The sequence below is a fragment of the Sinohyriopsis cumingii genome, chromosome 1 (genome assembly GCF_028554795.1).
Source record: "Sinohyriopsis cumingii isolate HCF-2022 chromosome 1, ASM2855479v2, whole genome shotgun sequence".
NCBI lineage: Eukaryota > Metazoa > Mollusca > Bivalvia > Unionida > Unionidae > Sinohyriopsis > Sinohyriopsis cumingii.
In genome coordinates, this window is record NC_142961.1 from 42,209,529 (window position 1) to 42,236,111 (window position 26,583).

Sequence of the window (26,583 nt, forward strand, 5' to 3'; positions counted from 1 at the left end):
AAAAAGTAAAAACGGACAAACAATTAAATTAAAATAAATATGAATTAAATCAGATATACGTAACAGTACTATATAATAAATACAGTCATTATAACTATAGTTATTATACAGTACATGTATGACAGGTCAATTGTAAGCATCGATACGAGCCCTGTGCTCCTCGGTCCTTCCCATAACCATTACCAAGTAGAACTTAGGATATTGGGTCCCCCTTTAACTGCCCCCCCCCTCCCCATTGCAGCGGTATTGCCATTGGTTTCAACTGCCGAAAGAAATCTTAAAATAATGCTAACTGCGAAAATGAACATCAATTATCGACCTACGTGTTAGTACGTTTCCGAAACCAGCCTTGGCAATGCCCACACTTAAGCAGTCTATAATTGGAAGATCTCGGCCAACATCGACTGGACAAAATGGTTGACAAGCGTAGATGACTATGACTAAGTTTGACGGTTTAGTGTTTTAATTAAATTACAAACTATTTCAGAAAAAAAGCCAGAATGACGGATAATAATAACAACACAATGGACCCACCCAAGGAATCGTCGGAGACACATTATAAGGTAAAATAGGTCACGAATTTGTGCATAGCGTTTCGATGGTCAATATCTCTCTGGACACGTTCGCATGTTCTCAAACATAGGTGTCCTATTAAGCTTGATACCCAAGTTGGTCAGAATCATGAAAATAGTATATTCACAGTGAAGACATTTCGTCAAAACCATTACAATACACGCCCCATTAAATATTTAATATACATAAGAGACGAGGTGAGCAACTTGAGAAAGCGCATTTTCGTCTTGGGCACTTGTTTGTGTCACAAAAATGATAACTCCCACATCTACTCCCTTTTGTACTGACAAACAAGTCACATTTCAGTAGTCAGGGTGTCATTTTTACGTAGAGAATGAGTTATCACGCATCTTGACAAAATAAATCATATTTCTGTCGATTTCATGCAGGTATATCTCGATGTAAGGTCTTTCAAGTGCGGGGCCAGCTAGTAAGCGGCTACTCCATGCTGACACCAAATAGTGTCGGCGAAATCCAACTTTTTGATAGAGAATGGACTCTGACCCTACACCCCAACATAAATATAAAATATCAAAAGTGGGGTGACAAGGGTCAGAGGAAACAGAGTAAGCGAGATATGTTTCATGAACAGGCTTGATGTCAGGTTCCAGTATGGGGAAAACAGTTGTTTTACTGAGGTCTTATCCATCATCTTCCCTTACAGATGTCTAATTTCAGGGTCATAGAATTGCTCAAAATGAAACTTGGAATATCTTGGAAATAAATTTCAGCATGTTATTGTTTATAAAGATTTACCACCATGCTGGCCAATTGACCTATCGCCAGTTGTCAATCATTCTGCTCGACTGACCAATCAGCGAGTGCTATTATACACATCTCCAGGCACTGTTTACGTCCGCCATTTTCCTCCGACAAGCTGCTTCTGTCGATATGGACTTGGCTATTGTATATATTTACAAATTTCTCAGCGGTTCAGAGAAGTCGCCCCACTTCGCCTGGAGAAGTCGCCCCAAGAATCATATATAGTAATTCTGAGATACAGCCACATGGTTAAGACTTTATTTATTGTTGTTTTTCTTCAACTTAATAACTTATTAAATTTATAAAATTTGCAGTTTTTCAACTTTTCCATTTGATCAGCTCCGCTTCTGTATTTAACGTAAAATAAGTGTTATCTGTCCCTTTTGCTCTGCTCTTCAAATCATTAGATGCATTTTAATAATATCTGTAGAGATAGTGTTATCAACAATTTTTATTACATTTACATCTAAAAACGAAACATGCGTACTAGATGCAGTATAAGTAAATTTAATCGTCGGGTGAAAATGATTTAGGCGATCAATAATTTTTTTCAGTTCTTCAGTTGAATGCTTCCAGATGATAAATATGTCATCTAAAAATCTGAACCAAAGAGATGGATTAAACTTTTCTTATTGAATAAAATCCTTTTCTAATTCACCCATGAAAGGGAAGAGTATATAGGAGCCATATTAATACCCATTATCTGAATGTAATTCGTATTATTAAATTGAAAATAATTATTTTCCAAGATAAGTTTTTATTATTTTACAAATATCTTCGCTAGATAGTGTGCTATTATTAAGATTGTTATCAAGAAAATATTTGCACGCTTCAATACCATCTGCATGCGGAATGTTGGTATATAGTGATGTTACATCTAATGATACCAGGATTGAAATTATCAGATAGATGTGGAATAGACTTCGACTTTTTAATGAAAGTAGTTGTATTTTTAATGTATGAAGGAAGTGATTTCATTAAAGGTTGTAAAACACTATCAATAAATTTGGATAGGTTTTCAGTATATGAACTACAACTTGATGTAATGGGTCGTCCTGGATAATTTAAAGGTAAATTATGGTCAGGATTTGTATGAGTTTTGGGTAATATGTAGAATTGAGGTGTACGTATGTTAAGAGGGAAGGTATCAAATTCCTCATATACGGAATTACTATTTTTGAGATGTACGTATGTTAAGAGGGAAAGTATCAAATTCCTCACATATGGAATTATTATTTTTCGCGATCTCATTTATGCATGTTAAAATTTTCTATTTAATTTCTTATTGACGTTCAACTTCTTTAATATAATCATCTTGATTCACAATAATAATAGTGTTTGACTTATCATCCTTTTTAATCACTATACTGTCGTCATTCATTAGATTATATACAGACTTAATTTTGTCCTTATAAATATTACTATGATATTGCTTTAATTTAGTTAATATCTCTTTTGTGATCGCGTATATATACAAATATAAATATGAATCACGTAAAAGATGACTTAATTCTGTTATAAAAAGGTTATTTGGGTGACAGATTTTGGGATGACTTCTCCAACCACTCTGGGGCGACTTCTCCAGGTACGTGGGGGCGAGTTCTCCGCATACCGACGTAACTTAGAGAAGTGTAAGCGATGGATAAATGGTCTCGCTTTCTGTATTTGTCTCAGTGTTGTTTCATATGGCAAATATTGCTCACCAATATTGTCTGGTATATCTTTTAATGTTATCATGCCCGCCATTTTCACAGAATGTTTGTTGGAGGTTAAGACATTGTCAAGTCACGTGTTTGGTAGGCGGAGCGATCTACCTTCTGGCGTAAGGTCAATTCTGCATGTCGGGTAGTTCTGCGCAATGATATGTCATTTCTGTAAACATTGGATCACATGTTATATTTTGGTCAAAAATCCAAAAGAATGCTTTAATTAAGAAAAGTGATATTCATAAATTGTACAAAAATATCCCACATTTCGACTCGAAATGCATATGAAAATATGATTTCTAAATGTCAACATGAAGACCTACTCTATGACCTTCTTGAATCTTAACCCAGAAAATCCTATTTACTATGTTATCTTTTAGAATCATGCAAATAAATACATTATTTAAAAGATGGAAATGTTTACCTTAAAAAAAAATATCCTGCATCTTAATCCAAGTTTCCAATTTTGCAAGAAGTTGTCCTACATGTACAAAATCGTCTGCTACCCAACGTGTCAACTTGGCGCTAGAACAGGATTCTCAAGAAATACCCTGGTGTATAGTCTATTTCTGAATTCTTTAGTAATTTTTCTCCATAAACAAGACGCTGTAAACACATATCCTATTCATTGTTGTTTCTCTTCCACATAGCTTATTTTTTAAAAAATGTTGAACTTTACTAATTTGTTAACAAGACCAGTTTGGTTTGCTTAATATCTTTTGAGATTTATTGGCAATGTTACATTGAAATTGGTAAAACTAGCTATAAACCTGACCTAATTACTCGACTGAACTGCTGACAGAAACAGTTCAAAGTAATGTATTTCATTTCTGTAGCCCAAATGGATAAACATGACATCTTTTCAAAGCTTATAATGCGCAGAATAAGCCGACATATCACGAGTCAGGAAAACAGGAGGGTGGTATCCTCTGTGTCCAAAATTAACATTATTTTGAACAGAATATTCTGGTGACCATTGCATCTTTTCAAATGGTAAGCATTGTATTTCATTTATGGATAAACATGACATCTCTTCAGAGCTGTAGGCCAACATATCACAAGTCATGAGAACATAGAGGTTGTATACCTTGTGTCCAAAATTAATATTATTTTGAACAGAATATTCTGTTCACAATAGCCTCTTTTTAGACGGTAAGAACTGCAGTATTTTATTTTTGTCAATTGAATTTGGTGTGCGTTTTGCTTCAGTATTGGTGATGGAAACCTTAGTTGCGCAGAAATGCCAGACAGCATTGTAGTTTTTAAAACAAAATTAGTAGGCTAGAAGGATTTTCTTTGTTATCAAAGACATAGGTCTAAAAGGATTAAAATATCTACTCGAATGATAGATGTGTTTGATTGGTTGAATGTCAGGGATGGTGCCATTCTCTTTGGTATATATTTGTAATTCTCTTTCTATATATATATCTATATATATATATATATGGTATAGGGATTGGTGAGTGTATTCATCACCATGGTTTACCAGTGGATCTCGGTTCCAGTCTTCATTGAGTATGAATTTAAGGTTTACACACAGACACATGCACTGTTTCTTGGATAAATGTTTTCTGTTTGAATGTTTGGGTTTAATTTCCATGGCAAAACTCCTCATGACTAGTGTCGTCATGTATGCTACAAATGCATCCAGGTCCTGTTCTTAAATCCAGGTTGATGATGTCAATTTCTCGTATGTGTAGAATCATTGATGCAACTTCATCATGCATAAAAAGACACCTTGAAAATGTTTGACTGACTTTACTGTAGCAAGTTCAGTTCTGACTGTCCTTATGCAGCCACTTGTGCATCCACTGCAGCCTTAGCTTCTTGCAGGACTGTAATATTCCACCAGTCTTTTGCATTTGTGCCAGCTCTGACTTTGACAATATATAAGTGAGGTGTTTTTCTAATTTGGCTGCATAAAGCTTATCAAGTTGTGTTTAGGTGGACCACATGGAAATAATTCCAGTTAACTTTGCAAGAGAAAGCATCACTGTAACCCCACAATCATATTGTGCTCTCAGTTTTTGCAAGCTGCTTTGACAGAGGCCAACCTTATCTTTGTTATAGGACATTGTTATTTAAGAACTTCTCTAATTACTTGACCACTCCAGTGGCCTAGTGGTTAGATCATCTGCTTCAGAGGTGGTTTGTTGTGGGATTGGACCCAGGCTGAGTCATACCAGAAACTTATAAAAATGGTACTAGCAGCTGCCTCACTAGGTGCTCAACATTAAGAGGTTAGTGTTAGGGCTGGTCAGCCTGGTGTCAGGATAATGTGACTGGGTGGGACATGATGCTACATGTCTGTGGCATGATACCCCAGTGCTAGATATCACTATAAACTGCCACAATGCAGACATTGTAGCGATATGTCTGAATTGTTTTTAAGGCTACGTTAAAATTTCAAATCACACACTCTGATTACTCAAGGTTCTGATATGATAACACTATCAAACAGATATTTTAGTGTTTTCTCCTAGAAACATCTATTGGATTTCATGAGTTGCCTTCCTTAGTATATAATGCCAACTAACCAATAGCCGGTAACAGCAGTGCACTGTACTCAGCCAAAAATGGTGGAGACAGTTGACCTAAAAAGAATACTTTGCTAAATTTAACATCAAATGTATCTCTACATGCCACAGGGAGGTCAATACAGGTGTATACGAGTGGAAAATATTTGTACAAACGTGGATGGGCAATGGAAAATTGCTTATTTATCAGTCCATTCAAAATGTGTGCTCCCCTTGTCTTGATCATGTAGGAACAGTGTTAAAATTTGAACAACTTAATTTTGATTGAATTTGGTGGCAAGCCACTGCATCCAATGAAATTCACAGACCCGAAACAGAAAAATATCTGCTTGATATGCCAGAATGTGAATAGGGTTCTCATATCAGAACCTTGGCTAGTGAAGATGGTAAAACAGGAGGTCTATCAGAATGTACTTCATTAATGACTTCTGGTGAGGTATTACCCAAGTAAACTGACCTCAGGTGTTTCTACTGATCTGCAAGGTCATGGGGGTCACACAGTCCACCAATACCTTATCCTTCTTTTGGTTCATTCAGCAGAAATAGTGATGCATGTTGTACTGGTGGCTTTTCTTCACGTTTTTGTTCACTGTGCCTGTAAAGGGGGTGGAGGTCTTTGCTGTACCAGTTCAGTTGGAGTGTGTTGTGGTAAAGTTTTTCAGGCTTTGAGTGACTGGTCAACTTCATGTTTTTGTTGCTCATGTGTTGCTAGTCGTTGTTCTTTTATTAGCTGCCTGCTCGCTTTGTGTTTTTTTCTTAGAAATTCAATTTATATTTCGTGTCTGAGTGCAGGTTGTTGGGCCTTTGTGTGTTGCATTTCCTTGATTTGTTTTTTCATGTTCTTTATGCATTTTAGCCAATTTTCTATCCCATATATAATCAGTGTAAGTTTTTAAGGGTATGGGCAGTTTAATACTTAAGGAGTTTCTTAGTGGGAGTCATTCCTGGCATATTTAACTGGGATAATTTTCAGTTTTGAAGTAGGAAGAAGCAGTTTATATTTAAGAACAGCACCTTCAGATAGATCCCATTTAGTATGTTTCAGCAAAGTTGTGTGTAATAAATATATTTTAATAAATGAAGGTAAAATTTAAGTAGTTGCCCGCATTATTGGCACATCATACATGATGCATCAGGATTCTCAACATTCTCAGAACTCTAATGTCAAACAGATATTTGTGAAAATTGTTATAAAAATGTTATAGACAGTATAAAAAAGTTGCAAGAAATAATAATATATGTCAGTTTTGGTTCTGTATTAGGTATTGCTTTAGTTTTGGTATCATTCTTTTTTACTACAATAATTTTCTAACACGTTTTATAAAAAAAATTTCTTTCAGAAAGCTAAGCTATAGAATTTCACCCAACAAAAGTATCTTATGTTGCTCTTTCCATCTGCCAGTTTAAAAATTATGTTTTTGATTAAAAAAATATGTAACATTTAATTGATGTTCTGTCAAGTCCAGCCATGTAGTTTGATTTGCTCTAGTCCTCAAATTTGTATTGAAGTTCTTATTTCAGGTTACTTCTGTTTAATTATGAACTAAATTGCACATATTTTGTTCTAATTGTCTTATATGTGCTGACACACGACAGTGTTAAAAAGATCTTATCATTGGAGGATTATAGTAATGTCTGTGGTATATACCTTGAGGAAATTTACTTATGTTTCTAATTCACAGGACTGACAGTGAGTAGTAAACAATAACTTGACTGATAAGTAAGTCTGTCAAATTTACAGGACTGTTGTTCACCAAAGAATCAAACTTCCCTTATTCACCAGTATTGAATTAGCTGAATATGATCAGCACAGCCTTTAAGCTGTTACAGCTTTGTTGGTGACACAAAAAAACTGCATAAACCTTATCGCCATTGAATTTTACTTGACTGTATTAAGATATTTATCTGACATAGTTTAATGGATGAAAGGCAAGAAGGAAGTTTACTGAATTAACATTAGCGCATGAATCAAACTGCCTAAAAGTCCACAGGACTAAAATGTTGAAAGCAGCTTCATAAAATTCTGTGCAAATATGCAGGGAGAGAGCATAAGATAAACATACAGAATATTTAAACATAACTTGTCGTTAAATAGAGAATAGTGCATCATGTGCTGCACATGCAAAAAGGAAAAATGGCGAAGAACAGGGAACTGTCAGAGCTGGAAAAGTACTTTGAAACTTGAAGAACAGAGACAAGTGAAAGACCGTTTTTATAATATTCCTACAAAAAATGGACACAACAGATTGACATGTCTGGAATACCCATGGAAAGGCGACCCACAGTGTCAATGGTATTATCGTTGCTCCAGAGATAACAAATACGGACTTCACCAAATTAGCAGAAGTGTTGAATAGGAAAGGAGATAAAGAATATATCTTATGATCTTTAGGGAATGAACCAATAATATCATATGGAAAAATGTCAATAGGAGGTGAAACAGCAATGGTTAAAGAGCCAGCACCCATAATGCGAAAAATCAAGAAGAAAAGAGAAGTACACATATCAGATCTACCCTTGGAAATCCCATTAGAAGCCACAATAGAGCACTTCGAAAAGAAATTTCAAATCAAAGTTACAAAGCCAGAATGGATACCCACCTGGGATACCCCATAAAAAATGGAATAAGGATCCCTGAAATAGAAAATAAAGATCAAGACGTTGAAAAAGTGTTTTTCCTACATAGTTTTCTTGTAAAGACGTGGTACAGAGGGTGCATATACCTCAGGAAATGCAAAATGCAGTAAATGTGGGAATGTAGGACACACACCTAAAAAATGTTCAACACCACAAGAACAGGGAACACAACAAGGGACAACCCACATTAGTGAACTTATAATTTATCCCAAACAGAGTAAATAACAACAACAGCAAAGGAGAAAGGAAACAGCAGTGACAAAAGGGAACACAGGATAAATAACAGCATAGTCAGCAACAAATCCAACAATACACATGTGGACCAGAAGAAGGGAAAAAACAGCAACAAAAGGAATCACAAGATAAACCACAGAAACAAACCCAACAACACACCAGTAACAAAACAAATACAAAAACCAGAAATCCAGACAAAGCCTTCATGGAATGGATTTTGAGAGGAGAATGCCAAGACCAAAGAAAAGAGCCAGAAGAAACCTTAATAAACAACAGAAAAATGAACCCAAAGAGGGGAAAAATTACTACAGACATGACTTTGACGAACATCTAGAGGCAGAAAACGTATGCAACGACGTTTTAACTTTATGAAGAAAGAAAAAAGGTCCATAGAGGACAAATCACTTTACACTCATGCAAACACTATTATATTAGGCAACTGACAGATTTGACCTAAATAAAAAATACAAAAACATTTAAATGGAAAGAGCAATAACTTTGACATAGACCTTAGTAGGGATCACTAACAAACTGTCTTATGGAGACAAGGGATGGAAACCCGCCCTTCAGACCAATGCACTGGAGAGGAGGGGAGTACGGAACTTTGACCCTGAGACTTAATGTTTGGCCATTAGGGAAAAGAAAAGAACCACCCAGTACAACTTAATAAACAGAAAATAATGCCATTAGGTAAACATATAATTAGGAGGAGCAACCCTACAGTCCTACCAGCTATATATGCTGCAAAGAATTAAGGGACAAGCCCACACAAAAAAAAGAATTCATTGACATAATGCTTATTGATGGATTGACTCTTTTCTTACCTGGATCCTACATTTCTGAAGACTATATATAGTATTTTTAAACAAATGTGTTTTATATATGACTTTGAATAAATAAAGGTGAAACATAATTGTTTATCTTCTTGGCACAGTAGTAGTGATTGTGTGTAATGACAATGGCACTATATTATATGCATTAGAACTCAAATGTAACAAAAGAGACATTACCAATAAATACTAATACCTACATGCCCACCAGTTTAGCCTTATCGAGTGTGGTTGATAAATGCTTGTAATGACCACATAATCAGCAAAAAGTATCTCACTGTTCAGCTGCCAAAAGTCAGTTTGTAAGCACTTGATTAGGGTAGTTGATCTGGAAGTCAAGCCCTTGTATTGTTAAATCTAGCTATGTTAATGCTAGTGAATATTACAAGTTTCATAATGTTCAGGGCAATTCATCTGTGCATTATTTTTGAATGCTTGCTTTTTGGGGGCATGGGGTATTTAGGGGCATTTGGGCAGTCATGCATTGTGACAAGATGGTGTTTTATGTGTGTGATTTCGGTGTGATTTAGATTTTGAACGTAGCTTTAGCAATTTTTCTGTCATCACTACAGTGTCTGCAGACATGTGGCATCATGTCTAACCCAGTCACATTATACTGACACCAGGCTGACCAGTCCTAACACTGACCTTTTAATGCTGAGCGCCAAGCGAGGCAGCTGCTTGTACCATTTTTATAGTCTTTGGTATGACTTGGTCAGTGTTGAACCCATGACCTCCTGCATCCAAGGCAGATGCACTAACCACTTAGTCTGGTCTTGTTTTATGTAAGAAAGTCTTGGTTCCTGGCTGAAACACCAGGGTAACAGAAAGGAAAATAAACTTGCTTAGATGTCAGAGCCATAACATCCAAACTACTGGCGAATGAAACTCTACTGATATATATTTATCAGACTTTCAGGTCCCAAGCTCAAAAAGTGTAAAGTCAGGTGAGCTTACAATATGCCTCTAACAGTCAACAGTTACTTCTTACTACTCTGGAAGTCATATTTCTGATCAGAATTTGATCAAACGTGGAATGTAGGCTTATGTCATGATCTCAGATGAGTTGGATAATGAGCAGAAGCTACATATTAATAGGCAATCTTTCATCTGGTTTTCTGAGCTTTGTACCACTACAAATGTCTAGTTTCTGATGAGATTTTGATCAGACTTGGAATATGGGCTTATAATCCAGATATCAGTTGTTTTGCATAATAAGTGAGATCTATCACATATCATCCAGATCTCAGACGTTTTGTATAATAAATTAGATCTACTTATTTTAATGACATGATCTTGCATTTAGTTTCTGGAGCTTGTTGCCACCTTTGAGACCATATTACTGACTTGATTTGGATCAGACTTCCAATATGTGATTGTATTATGAAGTTTTCAGTGATGTTGGAGAATGATCAAGATCCAGACATATGAGTGATCTTACATCATATCAGCTAAACTTCTTACTACTCTATAGGATATAATTTTGATCAGATTTTGATCAAACATGGAATGTTGGTTTATATCATTAAAATCTAGGGTGGGTTGGATAATGAGTGAGATCATGCATAACAAATGTTATGGTTGTCCAGTTTTTGTAAATATCATGAAATTGTTCAGTCTGTTTTATGCTTACTGCAATTAATGTGTATTAATAATATTAACTTGCATCTGATTAGCAGAATACTCCATAGATGGTATTTCTGACCTGGTTTTGATCAGATTTGGTACAAGTATTTGTGTGATTTGGATGTTTAATGCAGCTTTAACAATTTTTCAGTCATATCACAACGATGCCTGCACTATGGCAGTTTATAGTGATGCCTAGAACTGGGGCATCATACCACAGACATGTAGCATCATGTCCCACCCAGTCACATTATTCTGACACCAGGCCAACCAGTCATAATACTAACCTTTTAATGCTGAGTGCCAAGTGAGGCAGCTGCTAGTACCATTTTTATAAGTCTTTGGTATGACTTTGCTGGGGATCAAACCTGTGACCTACTGTATCTGAAACAGATGCTCTAATTAGGCCACTGAAGTAGTCAACAGATTTGCTAAATTGGTTAATATATCTTTGTGTGGTAATTTCTCATATGATTGGTTGATGACTGTGATGACTTGATTTTGTTGTTGTAGGGCTTATTGCCATTTTTCAGCACAAGATCGGCTATACATTGCGGCCAGTATAAGTGGTGGAGGAAGAACCCGGGAAAACCCTGGAAAGAACCACCGACCCATGACAAGCTACTGGCAAGCTTTCTCGCGTATCCATATTGGCTGAACCTGAGACTTGAACCCATGCAGACAGAGGTGAGATGGCAGTGATCCTTTGCGGTGAGCGCTTTAGACCACTCTGCCACTTGGGGCCCCTGTGATGACTGTAGCAACTGTATTTTTATTATTGGATTTTGATCAAATTTGGTAAACAGGCTCACATGAACAAGATATCAGGGAAGTGCTATTATGAGCAAGTTGCACACATGTAAGTGATGTTATCATGCATCTGATTGTTGTATTTGTTAATATTCTAGCAATTCAGTTTCTGAGTAGGCTTTGATCTGACTTGTTGAATAGTTTTATCTGATCAAGATATTGGATGAGTTTAATTATTATAAAACTACACACTTAAGTAGCAGTAATACATTGCCTGCAACTATTGCATTGTTTTCCTTTTCCATGATTCTATGTCTCTTTCCTCCTCTAATTATAAATTGGTGGCCTAGAATTAAAAAGAATATGATCCCATTCTGATTCCTTAGTTATAGACAACATACAAAATATCTTCCTCATTTTCCATAGGCTATCATGTGAGTACACATGTATCAGGACAATCAGCACATTTTGTCTTTGTTGATGTCTTTAATTGATTTTTCAGTGAAACATATCCTTTTTTGTGTTGTTGGAGACCTTGCATTAGTTGTGTTGCTGTGTTCCATTTTTTGCTGAAATTGAAGGGTTTTGCACTTTGTTTATTGAATTTGTTGGCCAGTTTGTTTCTTTTAGCACATTAGTATGTCACATGGTGTGGGTAGGTGTGGGCACAAGAAGGCCTCTTGAGACACTCACCCCCCCCCCCCTTGTTTGTTGTGTGCTAAATACACATGCAAAGATGGATGTCCTGTTTGTTGCAAGTGGACAGATAAATGTGGCACCTGTCAGAATGTCATTGCACCTAGTGCAGGAGAAGAAAGGCTCCTTTTTCTTCTCTTCATTCTTGGATGACCACATCTATTCCATGGAGGTGTTTATATCACTTCCGGTCTTAAGGAAGTATACACCCCTAATTCACCTAAAACATGTACACTTCATCTGTGATTTGTTTAGAGGAGCATTAAATGACCATCCTTTTTGAGATGCTCCCTTACCTTGTCCAGATTAGTTCCAATGTTATGTTTTATATAGCTGCAGGCAAATTGTAGTCTTCAAGCCATCAAATATTTGGTCTTGATATCAATTATGCTGATAAACAAACTCTTGTACATTCACAGACATGTGTTTTGATAGCTGATTGACCATTAACCATTTCCTGATTAAGTTAGCAGCTACTATTACTGCCCAATTTCCTCAAGTTATCCTTTGATGATAAAAACATACAAACTTGTGTTTTGAAATTTATAATTATGTAAATAGCAATTTGAGTTTTAAGAATAGAATTGTAACATGAATATTTTAACTGCTGAGTGTACATTATTTTCTTCATGAAAATAGTTTGGAACCGTACGTGAACCTGTCATGGGGAAATGAGCCTAATGGCAGACATCACTGTTCTGGGAAGTACCATCTTATTAGATTGTCTCTGGGCAAATGTATTCAGGAAAATATATAATTCATAGAAAGCAGAGTCTAAATTTTATGTTATTAAAGATTTAGCTTTAAAATGCAATTATGTAGGTCAGAAACATACGAGATAATGCTATGTTGTGGAATTAGAGACTGTAAGGTCAAGGTTGTATTCTGTGTTTACTCATTTTTGTGAAAATACAAAGAAAAAAACCAACAAAACAGCAAAGCAAATACAATTTAACCAGTGCTTAACTTTGCACCAATTATGTAGACAAATAATAAAACCTTATATTTGCAATCCTATCAATGAACAGTTGTTACTAATGAAGCCATAAAGTGAGTGATTACATGAATAAATCCCCTCTTTCTAAAAAGAAAACTTACATTTTGTCTGTGTCAATTCGGTTTTAAAAAAAGGGTTCATTCATATACAGACTTTAATTCTTCACTACGGGGCCCCAAGTGGCCGAGTGGTCTAAAGCGCTCTTCGTTACGGATCACTGCCATCTCACCTCAGCAGCAGGGAGGTTGTACAGACCAGGTGGCTCAGATAAAATTAAGCCTCCCACACAAACTTTCTCCGTAGAAGCCTCAGATTGCAGAAATAACGCCTTCTACGAAAATTAATCCGCAAAATTTCGACCAGGGATGCATTTTCAGACATTAAAAAAAACAACAAAATTTGGGGGGGGTATTGTAAAATTTGTGTGTGATTGCAAAATTGGGCTGCAATTTTATGAGTAAATCTGATCAAGACCAACTCGATACCTACTACGTGGATCATGAAGATTAATCGTGATAAAACCGTGCGGTGTTGCCTGAGCGTGACTGAAAAAATTTTTAAACTTATTTATGTCCATGTCGCCATTGCACCAAGTTTGATGAATATTCCTCAGCGTGTGAGTATCAACGCCATTGAAAACTCATAAAATATTACAATTATCTCTAATTACCTTTGGAATTTGCGTATATCGCTGCGTCACGTAAATCACATCGGTATTTTTATGTCGGCCACGCGAGAATATCCTAGCTGGGTTAGTTTGTTTATCTAGCATTACATCATCGAAAACAACAAGATTATTAGTATCACCGTCTAAACTTTCCACCGATGGAGCTTCATTGATATCCGTTATAAATTCTATTGTGCCATCCTCAGTATTATCGCTAAATTCCTTTAGTACTTGATAACATCGCTGATCATCTACGGATGGCGCAACCAAATATAATTTATCCCATTTTAGCCATCTCATAATCAAATTTAGCAACAATTGCGTTTTTCCAGATCCCGACGGTCCAATTATTATCATTCTTATCGAATTTGGTAACGCCTCGGTGTGTTTTACTTGCTCGCGTTTTTTCGTGGCTGAAAAATCAATTACATTCATGTTATTAGAATATTATGGATCTATATTGTGTTAAGTGTCGCACTCGAACTGCTACGCTAAATCCAATCGAAGTCGTTACACGCAACAACAGAAATGCTATCAGAGGTGAATGTGCGGTTTGTGGGATAAGCAAATTTAAATTTGTTAAAAAAAAGATAGAAGAACCGGAGGAGACATTGCCGCCTCCATGAAAAATCTGCCAGGATTGCCTTGGGCGAAATATCCAGGAGAAAAACATCTGCCAGGATACAACTATTGCGGACCTGGTACAAGGCTAGATATAAGACTTAACAGTAATAATCAACCAAATCCTGGCGAGGGTCCAGTAAATGCCATTGATAATGCATGCTACTATCACGATCTTGCATATCGCAGTGGAGATTTAGAACAACGACATCTCGCTGATGTGAAGCTAATTCACGCAATAGACGCAGTACCTAATAAAAAATTCAAAGAAAAATTGGCAGCTTGGTTGATAAAAGGAGCAATGAAAGGTAAATTAGTTCTCGGTGCTGGTAAATTATAATGGAGCAGATATATTATTCTCCGCGAGGATTTTGGCGAGGAAAATCAGCAATTGCCAAACTTGCCAAGGCTGCAAAAGTAAAACATTCCACAGCTGCATTATGGTTATCGAAACAAGCGGTTTGGCAAATTTATCTTCCACCGCCTAAGAAAATACCATATGCAAGTTTCTCTGTCAGTGTACCTAACGAAGTTCATCAAGCCGACTTAATGTTTCTTCCTCACGATACCGTTGATGGAATCACATACAAATATGTGCTAACTGTTGTTGATATTGCTAGCAGATACAAAGAAGCAGAACCATTATCGAATAAAACAGCAACGGAAATAGCAAATGCGTTTGAGAAAATTTACTCTCGATCTCCACTAACATGGCCGAGTCTTCTTCAGATTGATCCAGGACGAGAATTCCTTGGCGCGGTTACTGCGTTAATGAAAAAAAATAACGTTAAAATCCGGCGTGGCGTAGTTGGTGTTCATCGTAGTCAGGCTATCGTTGAAAGATTCAACAAAACACTAGCGGAAAGATTATTCGGATATCAGTACGCGAGAGAATTTATCCAAGATAAGCGATCTCACGATTGGGTAACAAGATTACCTCACGTGATTAATGCGCTGAATAACGAAGTAACACGAACAATATCAATGAAGCCTGCAATTGCAATTACAAAGACAAATATACCACTAAAGCGAAGTTCTACTATTCCGCCTGTGCTAGGTAGTGTCACGGTTAGATATTTGTATAAGGAAGGAGAAGCCGAGGGTGGCAGAAAAAGAGCAACCGATCCAACCTGGAGTGTTACAACACATAAAATATCGGCCGTAACAAGATCGTCAGGAAGACCGGCAATTTATTTTCTAGATTCATTAGCTCCACAACGAGGATTTACCAAAGAAGAACTACAAATAATACCGAAAGATACTCAATTACCGCCATCTTCGTTAATGTGAAATTTAATCCTACCCAACTGAGATAATTTTCTTACTCGAGACACGGCTAGATAAACTAAATTTGACCATGAAATTCTATCATCGACAATCCAAACTTGGCCATCTACTGTTAATCCTTGTGACGAGTGTATTGTTGCTGCGTATCCAAGTTTCCATGGCGATCTTTCTGCGTTTATCGCATCATTGACAAGATTAATATCAACGAAAATAATATCGTTCAAAACCATTATTTTTTCTTCTCCGTATGGCAAAGTAACATTAATATTTTGTTTTCTGGTATCAGCGGGCCTATAGCACAATGGTACCTGCAGTGTTGGAAATTTCTCACAATGAAGCTTAAATAACATTTCCTGAATATTATCACGAACAATTTTTCTACTAGCAACAATCAAATGATCAGGACGCCACAAGGATAGAAAACTATCCATCGGAGTCTCGTCAATTATTTTTCTCATTACATCACATTGAAACTTATTAGGTTGCAACCGAATCATTTTTTTAAATTCAGTCAGTAAATTATCATTAGATCTATAATCAGCGTCAATTTCTTCATAATAATCTACAAAATTTCTAAGCCACCTGTGAGGAGATTCACCATCAATAGGATCAGGTTGACCATGATCGCCGCACATTATCACTGCGGTATTTTTCTCTTCCAGCCAACTTAGGAATGATTTTAGTATAACTAAATTTACTGTGCAAATTTCATCAAATATTATAATCTTGTTGATATATTTGTTTCCCATGCGAGCCGAATCCCATAATCCACCGCTGTACTTGAAATAGCTATGATAAGTACAAGAATTAACACCGCGTTGTCTTATTTCTCTTGCTAACCTGTGAGTTGGAGTTAACACGATCATATCAGAGTTTGAAAATAAATTTACTGCTCGTGTTGTTTTACCACTACCGCCAGGACCATTTAAGTAAACAAATTTATTTCGTGAAATCGGATCAAATGCGGATGCTACTGTTGATACTTTATCGCATTGGTCTTTATGAAAATTATTACAATCTTCCACATCCGCGTCTTCGCAATAATCTAGAATATCCTCATTTTTTATTCTCCAAGTTCCCCAGGAACCATCGGTGATTAAATTTTCCAATCTACACTGATATTTTTTATCTATATAAAACGAATCCGTTGCAACCCTTACCGCGATATCAGAAAATTTATTTATCATTGACAGTAAATTAATACTCACATAAGCTAGCATCGATGATCTTAGATGAGTATATTGCGCTGACTCTCCATCGAGATAACTAATCACAGTACCCAACTTCGTTCCATCAATAATAATATTTTCTCTGTTGCAAAATATTCCTCTTGATACTGTATCGGCAATAATAAAATCCATCTCAGCGTCATTGATAAATAACCTAGCGTGTCTATGCTTATGATCAACTGATCCTCCTTGAGTGAATTTACCAATGATTTTTCTTCCAATATCTTTCGCGTTCTCGCAGTCCGTGGGTAACCACACTTCAGTTTGTTTCCTGTAGGATATAATCGCTTCACTCACCATCAGCGATATTAACATCGACGAATCCAACATATATCTCAACAATACCGTAGGGACCCATCTGCGTTGAGATAAATGCCGACCAAACCAAATATAGCAAATCCTATGCAAATTCTCAGCAAGTTCGAATGAAGTAACATGAGCGAATCCGGTCATAACAAAATCGGGTAATGGTCCGTTGATTGCCACTCTCGTCATCTCGCTAGTAGGATGACCGAATTTAGCAAAGTAATCTGCACAATCACCATACCCAAGGAAACTTCCAGGATAGCAGGCGCTCATATCAACGGAGATCATATCTTCGAAATAATATTTGGTATTCCATAATCCTCCATGGCCATATTCGATACAGCTAAGTTGAATATCATTAAGAAACTCATTCCTTGTAGGTTTCCACGAATTTCTTTCTCTGGCGGCGTGAGCAGCAACAGATGGAACAGTGAAACAATTTGTCAGTAACTGATTTGGATTTGATGAATACTTCTCCGCGATATTTTTCATCGCTTCATGCAGTATTTCATTTCGGTAAATATCTCCTCGTGGCAATATAAATTGATCATATCTATCTTCACTTGAGAATAACCAAACCGATATTGGATCAGACTTGGCTAATAATTTGATATATCGGAACATTGCATCAGAATTGTCTTTTCCACCATCCGTGGAAGATTCCGCAGATTTACTATCTGCCGTGGAAAATTCCACGGGATAGAATTTAATGGAGCGATCCTTCGGGAATATCATCACTGACTGAGTCCACGCATGTGAATTATGATCAACAATTTCGATTGGATTTCCTCGAGACTTATATGGTGATAAATATAATATTTCACCCGATAGCGTTTTAACCGTAATAGGAAATTTAAGTTTTTTACTCAGCGCAGCAACATCATCAATCGATGCGCCATCAGCAACTGTCTTTGCCCACGTGTTAATTTTATTCAATCTCAATTGGGTCAGACCAGATCCTCGACGGGCATTCCTCATATGTTCGATAACTCGCTCAGCTACACAATTTATCATCGGAGATTCTTTCATCGCGGGTAAATTTTTCGCATCAGGATTATTATTCAGCCGATAAATTCCATACACGACAGCACTAGAAGGATACGCCCTAGCATAATAAGGACCGTCGATTCCCAATAACAATCCTGGTTTCGAATTTTTATCAAGAACGACATTTTTCTTACCGCCGCGTACTGGATCTCGTTTATCACGAATAATCCAAGTGTCATCGGGCATTTGTGCGATAAATTTTATTCCAAAGATAAATCGCTCCTCTTTGTGTTCAGATTTTATGTGTTCGATTATCTTTTTTGCTCGTTCCAAATTCATCGTAGCATCAACGAAGTTAGTTTTCCACGTCGACCAAACATGAATCGCTCCATCATCGAAAAATTCTTTTTTTGCACGATCAACTTCAGGAATGATATATTCTGCCTCATCAAGATCAAATAAGTCCATTATTATATTTTAGACAAATGTTTAAATTATAATATGCAATGCAAATGGATAATAGTCGGATCAACAAAATCATGCGACAAATCCTGTAGAGGTGAATATTGCGGCGCTCACATATACGAAATTCGACGAGGCAACAAAGGACCGCAACGGTGTTTAGTTTGTCAAGTTGGCATTCGAGGAAAGACAAGATTGTGTTTCTCCTGTGGAGGAAAGAAATATCGTGAGTTACGGCGATATTATGAAAGAAGATCCTTGTCAGTAATATCTTGTGAAGAAGATTATATTAATCGTTTCAAAGCAAATTATGATTTAAACAAAGAGAATATCATATATGGAAATGAAATCAACGATTCCAGCAATGAAAATCATGAACGAGTATAGATCACATCCTACCATCGAGGGATACGAGGCATCATCGGATGGAACCGTCAGAAATGCTAGAACGAAATATCGTGTTGGTCATATTTGTAATACAGGTTATTTTATGTTTACTGTCCACAAAACAAACAAACAAAGAGAGAAATGTTATTTCAACCACAGATTCATTTATGAATGCTATCGTGGACCGATAGAAATCGGATTGGTTATCGATCACATCGATGGAAATAAACTTAATAATGAATTATCTAATCTTCGAGCTGTGACCCAGAGCGTAAATTGCTCCTCTGGTAATTCTGGTAGACATTTGAAATACGCCAAAGCCGTCGAATCGATAAATCAGGAAACAGGAGAAAAACTTGCATTCGTGTCGATGGGAGCCGCTGCGAAATATTATAATATTAATACAGCATCAGTGCGATTTGTAGCAGAGGGAAAAATTCATGCAACTTTTTCCTACAACCTTAAAACTTGGCTCAGATTCTCTTATATTGGATTGGTGCTTGATTCGGAGAGTGACGAAGAATAATTAAATACTACAAAATTAATATAATGGACGAAGAAACAATAAACGATATTATTGGAGAGATTAATAGTTTGAAAAGAAAGATAGATCTTTCATCGGATCTTGATGTAAATAAAATCAGATCAGAATTCGAAACAATTATTCTGGGGAGACTCGAATATAAATATACCCTGCCGTCAGAATATAAATTAATAAAGAAAATTCAAATTGCGATATATCAATCACTTGCAGCAGTCAGTGATGATCACATCGAAGATTTTGTTAAATTATCAACGCTAGTAGAAAAAGCTAGATTGATTTTATCCGACGCATACGAATCAAGGAAAATCACAAGTTCTCGTGTCAGACAACTAAAAAAGCTTGTTGATGAAAATAAAATTAGAGAATCTCTGATTCCTAAAAACAATACGGCATAAATTTGCAAAATAAAAAAAAAGATTAATTTTGAAAAATTCTCTTGGGTTTTATCATTTTTTTTTCGTTGTTTTTTTCCCGGGATACAGATTTAAAAATCAAAGACTTTCACTTACGATTTCACCAACAAACTAATACTTAACGTTTCTCCGCGAATATCAAGTAAATTTCCATCTTGATTCGTTAGTTTGAAATTTATTCTTGATAAAAAACGATTATTACATCGTAGGTAAAACGGATTAACCGGTTCTTTTATTATCAAGTAACCAGGAGAGACGGTAGGAGAGAACGTATATAATATAAAACCCTGTTCCGCTTTTGATATTGCAGAATCAACATTATAACTTCTTTCCACAACATCAGCATGAAGATAAACAGCAATAACCTCGGTTATATTAACAATGTCAGGAGAAACATGACGCCCTTTTCCAAATCCATCATTATCATGAGTCAAGATTGTTTTTACTTGTGATTTCTTCCTAACCCACGCGTCGTGTAATTTAGGAAATAACCTATCAGTCGTATCAGTGACAAATTTTCTCATCTCATCAACGTTATAACCAGGAAATTTATAATTTGGCAACGTCCTTTCGGTTAGGTTATGTCGTTTCTTGAAAGCGTCAATAATATAACCAAATTTATCGCCCATACCAATGACAGCACTATATTGTATATAATCTATCGCTTGGTTGTTAATAAGTTCCATATCGGCGGCTATTTTATTTATCCGTTCCGTTGTTATTATAATTTCGTTACATGAGACTTGTACGTTAAATACGCATTCTTGGAAATAATGTTCCAGCAGATTCTTTTGTTCTTCGTATTTGTCTATAATTCTAACGAATAATATTATAACGCTATTCTCAAACAAATCCAACTCAGAAACTAACCCTAAAGAAAAATCAGAATTAGCCTTTATTTTTTCATACTGACCAATAAAATCCGGGTTGATTCCGTGGTAGTCTTTTTTATCGCTGATAAAGTCAGTCTTCGCCGGTTCTGGTGTTGTTATTTCGTCAGGTGGAATATTAGGCCAACCCAACACTGACCTGATCGATGAACGGTAAATATCTACCATGTATGGCGATTTTACTTCAATGATTGATGATAACGTTGGTTCATGAGGCAGTATCTTTATTCCTGGATTAGCATCGCCAGTAATATTCGATATTCTATTGTTGAATTCTTTATCAATCTGCTCAATCTCATAACTACCCGTTGGTATATTAACGACAAACCAACTAGGAGTTCCATCGGCGTGTTTTTTATCAGCGATAATAAGTGAATTGTTTGATAATAATTTACCGAATGATTTCGATCTGATATTAGGCCAGCTATTATAAACACGCAATTGTATCAGAGCTATTTCCTTGACACTAATTGGAGTTGGAAATTCAATTTTAAATTCGGGTTTCGTTGAACTTAGCGATATTAACGTTGTTGTTGGCGGTGTCGTGTTTGTCACGATCTGGGTCAACTCGGACATTATTATTATTCATTTGTTCAATCTCCGAGTAGATACTGATCATCGAATAAAATTCTATATCGGATATAACTCCATCGTTGAGACTTTCGGAAATCAGCGATGATAACTTCGAATACGCATCATTGATCTTAGTTAGTTTGTTTTTATACGATGATAATTTTTCACTTGTGCACGAAGATATTTTTCTTGCAATGATATTGAGAACGCCCGCAATTGTTGTTGTTGACGAGATTATTATCGTTGCTACGATTGGCGCTATCATTGTTACCGCGGATAGAATAATTCCTGCACCGGCGACTATAGCTGATACTGCGTAAACGGCAACGTCAATGGTAACTAATCTACGCTGGTATTTCTTTATTTTTATTTGATAATTGTCGAGTAGTTTTTTTTAACAAATCCTGCCATAATCGCGCCTGATTGTATCGGTAATCCGATGCGGTCATTTATTATTAATTTATCCAGCCAATTGCGGATTTTTTTTTAAGGTAAATACTCGACGACTACATGGCAGGATATTTTTGTCATGGTTCTATCTGGTGGTTCTAATGTAAACATTTCCTCGACATTTTTCAGTATGATAATATAAAAAAAACCCGGATAAAATTCATAAATTTCGTGAGATTTAGTTGTTATCTTAAATTTTACTTTGGAAATAAAATGTACTCGATACACACCACCTAACGGTGCAATAAAAACATAGGCGTTATTAAAAGGAGTCCACATGAATAAACTTGATGAAATCACAATCGGTATTTTATAACCTGTATCTTCTTCCATTGTTTCTAATTCCACTGGTGTATAAAGATGAGCAAATCTTTTAATATTTACCGACGATATTATTGTGTTAATATCGTTAATTTTTGTTGTTGCATCGGTAATCTTATTAATCAAATGCGGAATGTCAATATAATAAATTAATTTATCAACTTTTTTATCTACCTCTGTATTTATCTTGGTAATTTCCTCGTTGATAGATTTTACTTTCTTGTCAAGATCGTCATGTGATGTTTTATCGACCTTTCCATTAATGATTTGACGTATCACGGAAATTTCTTCATTAATTTTGATAATATCCTCGTTGATTTTTTTTGTTTTCTCGTCAAGAAAATTATGTGATGTTTTATCAATTTTTTCTCCCATTACGGTATTTATCTTGGTAACATCTGCGAGAATACCAGTAACATCATCGCCGATTTTCTTCGTTCTTTTTAGGAGGTTATCATGTAATGTTTTATCAACTTTTTTATTTGCGATTTGGCGTACTGCGTTAATATCATCGTTGATTTTGGTAATATCTTCACCGATTTTCTCGTGGAGGTCATCGTGTGATGTTTTATCAACTTTTTGTTGAGTTAATTCACGAACTACGTTAATATCATCGTTGATGGATTTTGTTTTCTCGTCATGTGATGTTTTATCAACTTTTTGTTGAGTTAATTCACGTACCGCGTTAATATCATCGCTGATGGATTTTGTTTTTTCGTCATGTGATGTTTTATCAACTTTTTCATTTGCGATTTGGCGCACTGTGTTAATATCATCGTTGATGGATTTTATTTTCTCGTCATGTGATTTTTTATCAACTTTTTCATTTGCGATTTGGCGCACTGTTTCAACGTCTTTGCTGATTTTAGTAATATCATCACTGATTTTCTTTGTTTTCTCGTCATGTGATGTTTTATCAACTTTTTGTTGAGTTAATTCACGAACTACGTTAATATCATCGTTGATGGATTTTGTTTTCTCGTCGTGTAATGTTTTATCAACTTTTTGTTGAGCTAATTCACGTACCGCGTTAATATCATCGCTGATGGATTTTGTTTTTTCGTCATGTGATGTTTTATCAACTTTCTGAACCATTGCGGTATTTATCTTAGTAACATCGGCAAGAATACCAGTAACATCCCTAGTGGTTCTTGTTAGTTTTTCGCCGAGATCATCGTGTGATGTTTTATCAACTTTCTGAACCATTGCGGTATTTATCTTAGTAACATCGGCAAGAATACCAGTAACATCCCTAGTGGTTCTTGTTAGTTTTTCGCCGAGATCATCGTGTGATGTTTTATCAGCTTTTTGTTGTGCTAATTCACGAACTGTTTCAACGTCTTTGCTGATTTTAGTAATATCATCATTGATGGATTTTGTTTTCTCGTCATGTGATGTTTTATCAACTTTTTGTTGCGCTAATTCACGAACTGTTTCAATATCTTTGCTGATTTTAGTAACATCCCTGGTGGTTCTTGTCAGTTTTTCGCCAAGATCATCGTGTGATGTTTTATCAACTTTTTGATGCGTTAATCCACGAACTGTTTCAACGTCTTTATTGATTTGATCGATATCATCGTTGATGGATTTTGTTTTCTCGTCGTGTGATGATTTATCAACTTTCTGATTCATTAACACGCGCATCACATCAATATCTCCGCTGATTTTAATAATATCCTCGTTAATTTTTCTTGTTTTATCGCTGAGATCATCGTGTGATGATTTATCAACTTTTTGGAATGTTAGTGCACGTACCGCTTCGATATCTTTGTTTATCTTGGCAATATCATCGTTGATGGATTTTGTTTTTTCAGCAAGATCATCGTAATCACCTCCACGTAACGATTCGATGTGTTTATTGATTTTGGCAATATCATCATTGATGGATTTTGTTTTCTTGATAAGATCGTCATATAGTATTTTATCGCTTTTTTGTTCCGTTATGGTTTTTATTTCAGTAATGTCGGCGATAATATTAGTAATATCTTCGTTGATCTTTCCTACTTTGTCGATGAGATCATCATGCAATTTCTGATCAACTTTTTTCTTTGTTAGTTGATCTGCGACGAATGAAGTATCAGTTGTTTTCTTTATATTCTCATCGACTTTCTTGCTAAGTTGTTTTAAGGTTTCATCGAGTTTTTTAAGATCGTTAGTTAGTTTGGTTAATTGTATTGCAAGTTTTTCTTGATCTTTGTCGTAGAGCGACTTATCCAACTTTAACAACAACGTTGATATTATATCTTTATCGTGAACTTCTTTATCCAACTTTAACATTAATGCTGCTGAAAAATCTTTATCGGACTTTTCCACGTCCGCAATATCTGCCTTCGATGATAATTTCGTGATAATATTATTTATGTCATTGATGTATTTTGTCACCGAATTCGATAATTGAGTAAATTGATTAATATGTTCATTATATTCGTCTCGTTTGATTATATCAGCTATTTTGATATTGCTAGTTTGTAATCGCCCTTCGGTATTTTGAAAAACAGCAACTTCGCCAGGATCCACCTCTGACAGCGATAAAAGATTGTTAATATCACTCTTGGTTGCAAACTTTGATGTATCGATGTCTTCTTCTGTTTTTTTCTTTCTGAGGAGGGATCTACCGTAAATGTCAACCATGATATTTATCTACGATGTATTCAAATAAAATTTTGCGAAAAGGACGAGATGATTTTGAAATTGCATCAAGGACGTTAATTGATTCCGGACCGCATATTGGTGGGTCGGTTATTGTTTGTGTTGGGAGCGTCGAGTACCAAACTGGAAGTTTCAGCGATGATACATATTTGAAAAATTCGTTCGGTGGTGCTAGTCCATATGAATCAAAGTAAATGATTTCGCGAGGATTAATCGCGTAGGCAACCCAGTGAGTGCCAGGACCGGAATTTTTATCGAGATTTATTATTCCTGTCTCGGTAGGATTTGGTTTATCCGATAGTTGATCTCGCATAAATACGCCTCTGAAAAATTTTATTTTCTTTTTTTTTGCTTCATTTATTAAATCTAAATTCGATGATGGCGTGATGATCTTAGGCCGGATCCGTACATTGGAGGTCGTCCTAGTCTTAGGCCGGATCCATACATTGGAGGTCGTCCTAGTCTTAGGCCGGATCCGCGATGGTATTTTTTTTTACCGTATTTTCCTCCGGTAACTTTATCCAATAATTTTTTAACTCCGAATCCAGCAGTTGCTGATAATGCGCCGCTTATTAATGGAGCTAATAACGGTAATAGGAAAGGAAGGAATCCACCTATCTTGACCATATCTTTTAACGCGCCAACGGAGAGAGTTACATGAACACCAGAATTCGCTGATCTGGCTTTGGCAAATCGTCCATGTTGACCTCGTGTCAGTGATAGTTTGTTAGGTCCACCGTGAATCTGATTATTTTTCAAGATTAATTTCAAACCTCTTCGCGCTGTTGTTGCTGCTTGAAGTTTTTTTATCTGACCTGGGGTCAGTGTTACGCTGACGTGTTCGTATGGCATATTAATAATCACTTAATCTAAATTTAGAATTTATCACATGTTTTCTACGGGCGCGTCTATAATTCTCATTCTACCACTGATGCCTTCTAAGATCATTGTTCTATCACTGAGGATTATTGCAATTACTTTATATAAATTATTTCCTGTTCGAATTCTAGCTTTGAAATGAATATCAACAACTGATTGCTTTACCAAATCAAGATGTTCCAATGAAAAGTAATAGATAGGATAAAGTTTATTAAAATCTAGTTGTGATATTTGCAATCCAGTATCAATATTTTGATCGCGACCCATAAAACTTAATATTTGATGATACGCGCGTGCCGTGGAGTAATTTGCAAAATTAATAGATAATTCCTCGGATGGTTCTTGCTGACCGTTTATTCTCAATGAAACGTTTGTTGCGTTGATATTATCGAATATCATATGACTATATAATTGATGATATCTTCGTGTATGCAGAAAAGCAACAAAGATATGACGCGGCGCAGAGGTACCTTGTTGCGATGCAATGCGCCAAGTAAAATCACCATCAATATCAGTAGTTGTTGAATCCGTTGATGTTGTTAGCCATGACATAATAGATTTACCACCTTG

General features: G+C 36.0%; 1 protein-coding gene across 1 annotated transcript in view; it reads left to right on the plus strand.

The window, feature by feature from the left end:
• Positions 1-395: 395 nt before the first annotated feature.
• The window catches only part of LOC149806776 (NIPA-like protein 2), a 93,043-nt gene continuing 66,855 nt past the window's right edge, over positions 396-26,583 (plus strand). The window contains exon 1 of the mRNA XM_089957420.1: positions 396-563. Within this exon, the coding sequence (XP_089813546.1) occupies positions 501-563 (63 nt within the window). The 5' untranslated portion in view covers positions 396-500. The remainder of the gene's footprint in view (positions 564-26,583) is intronic.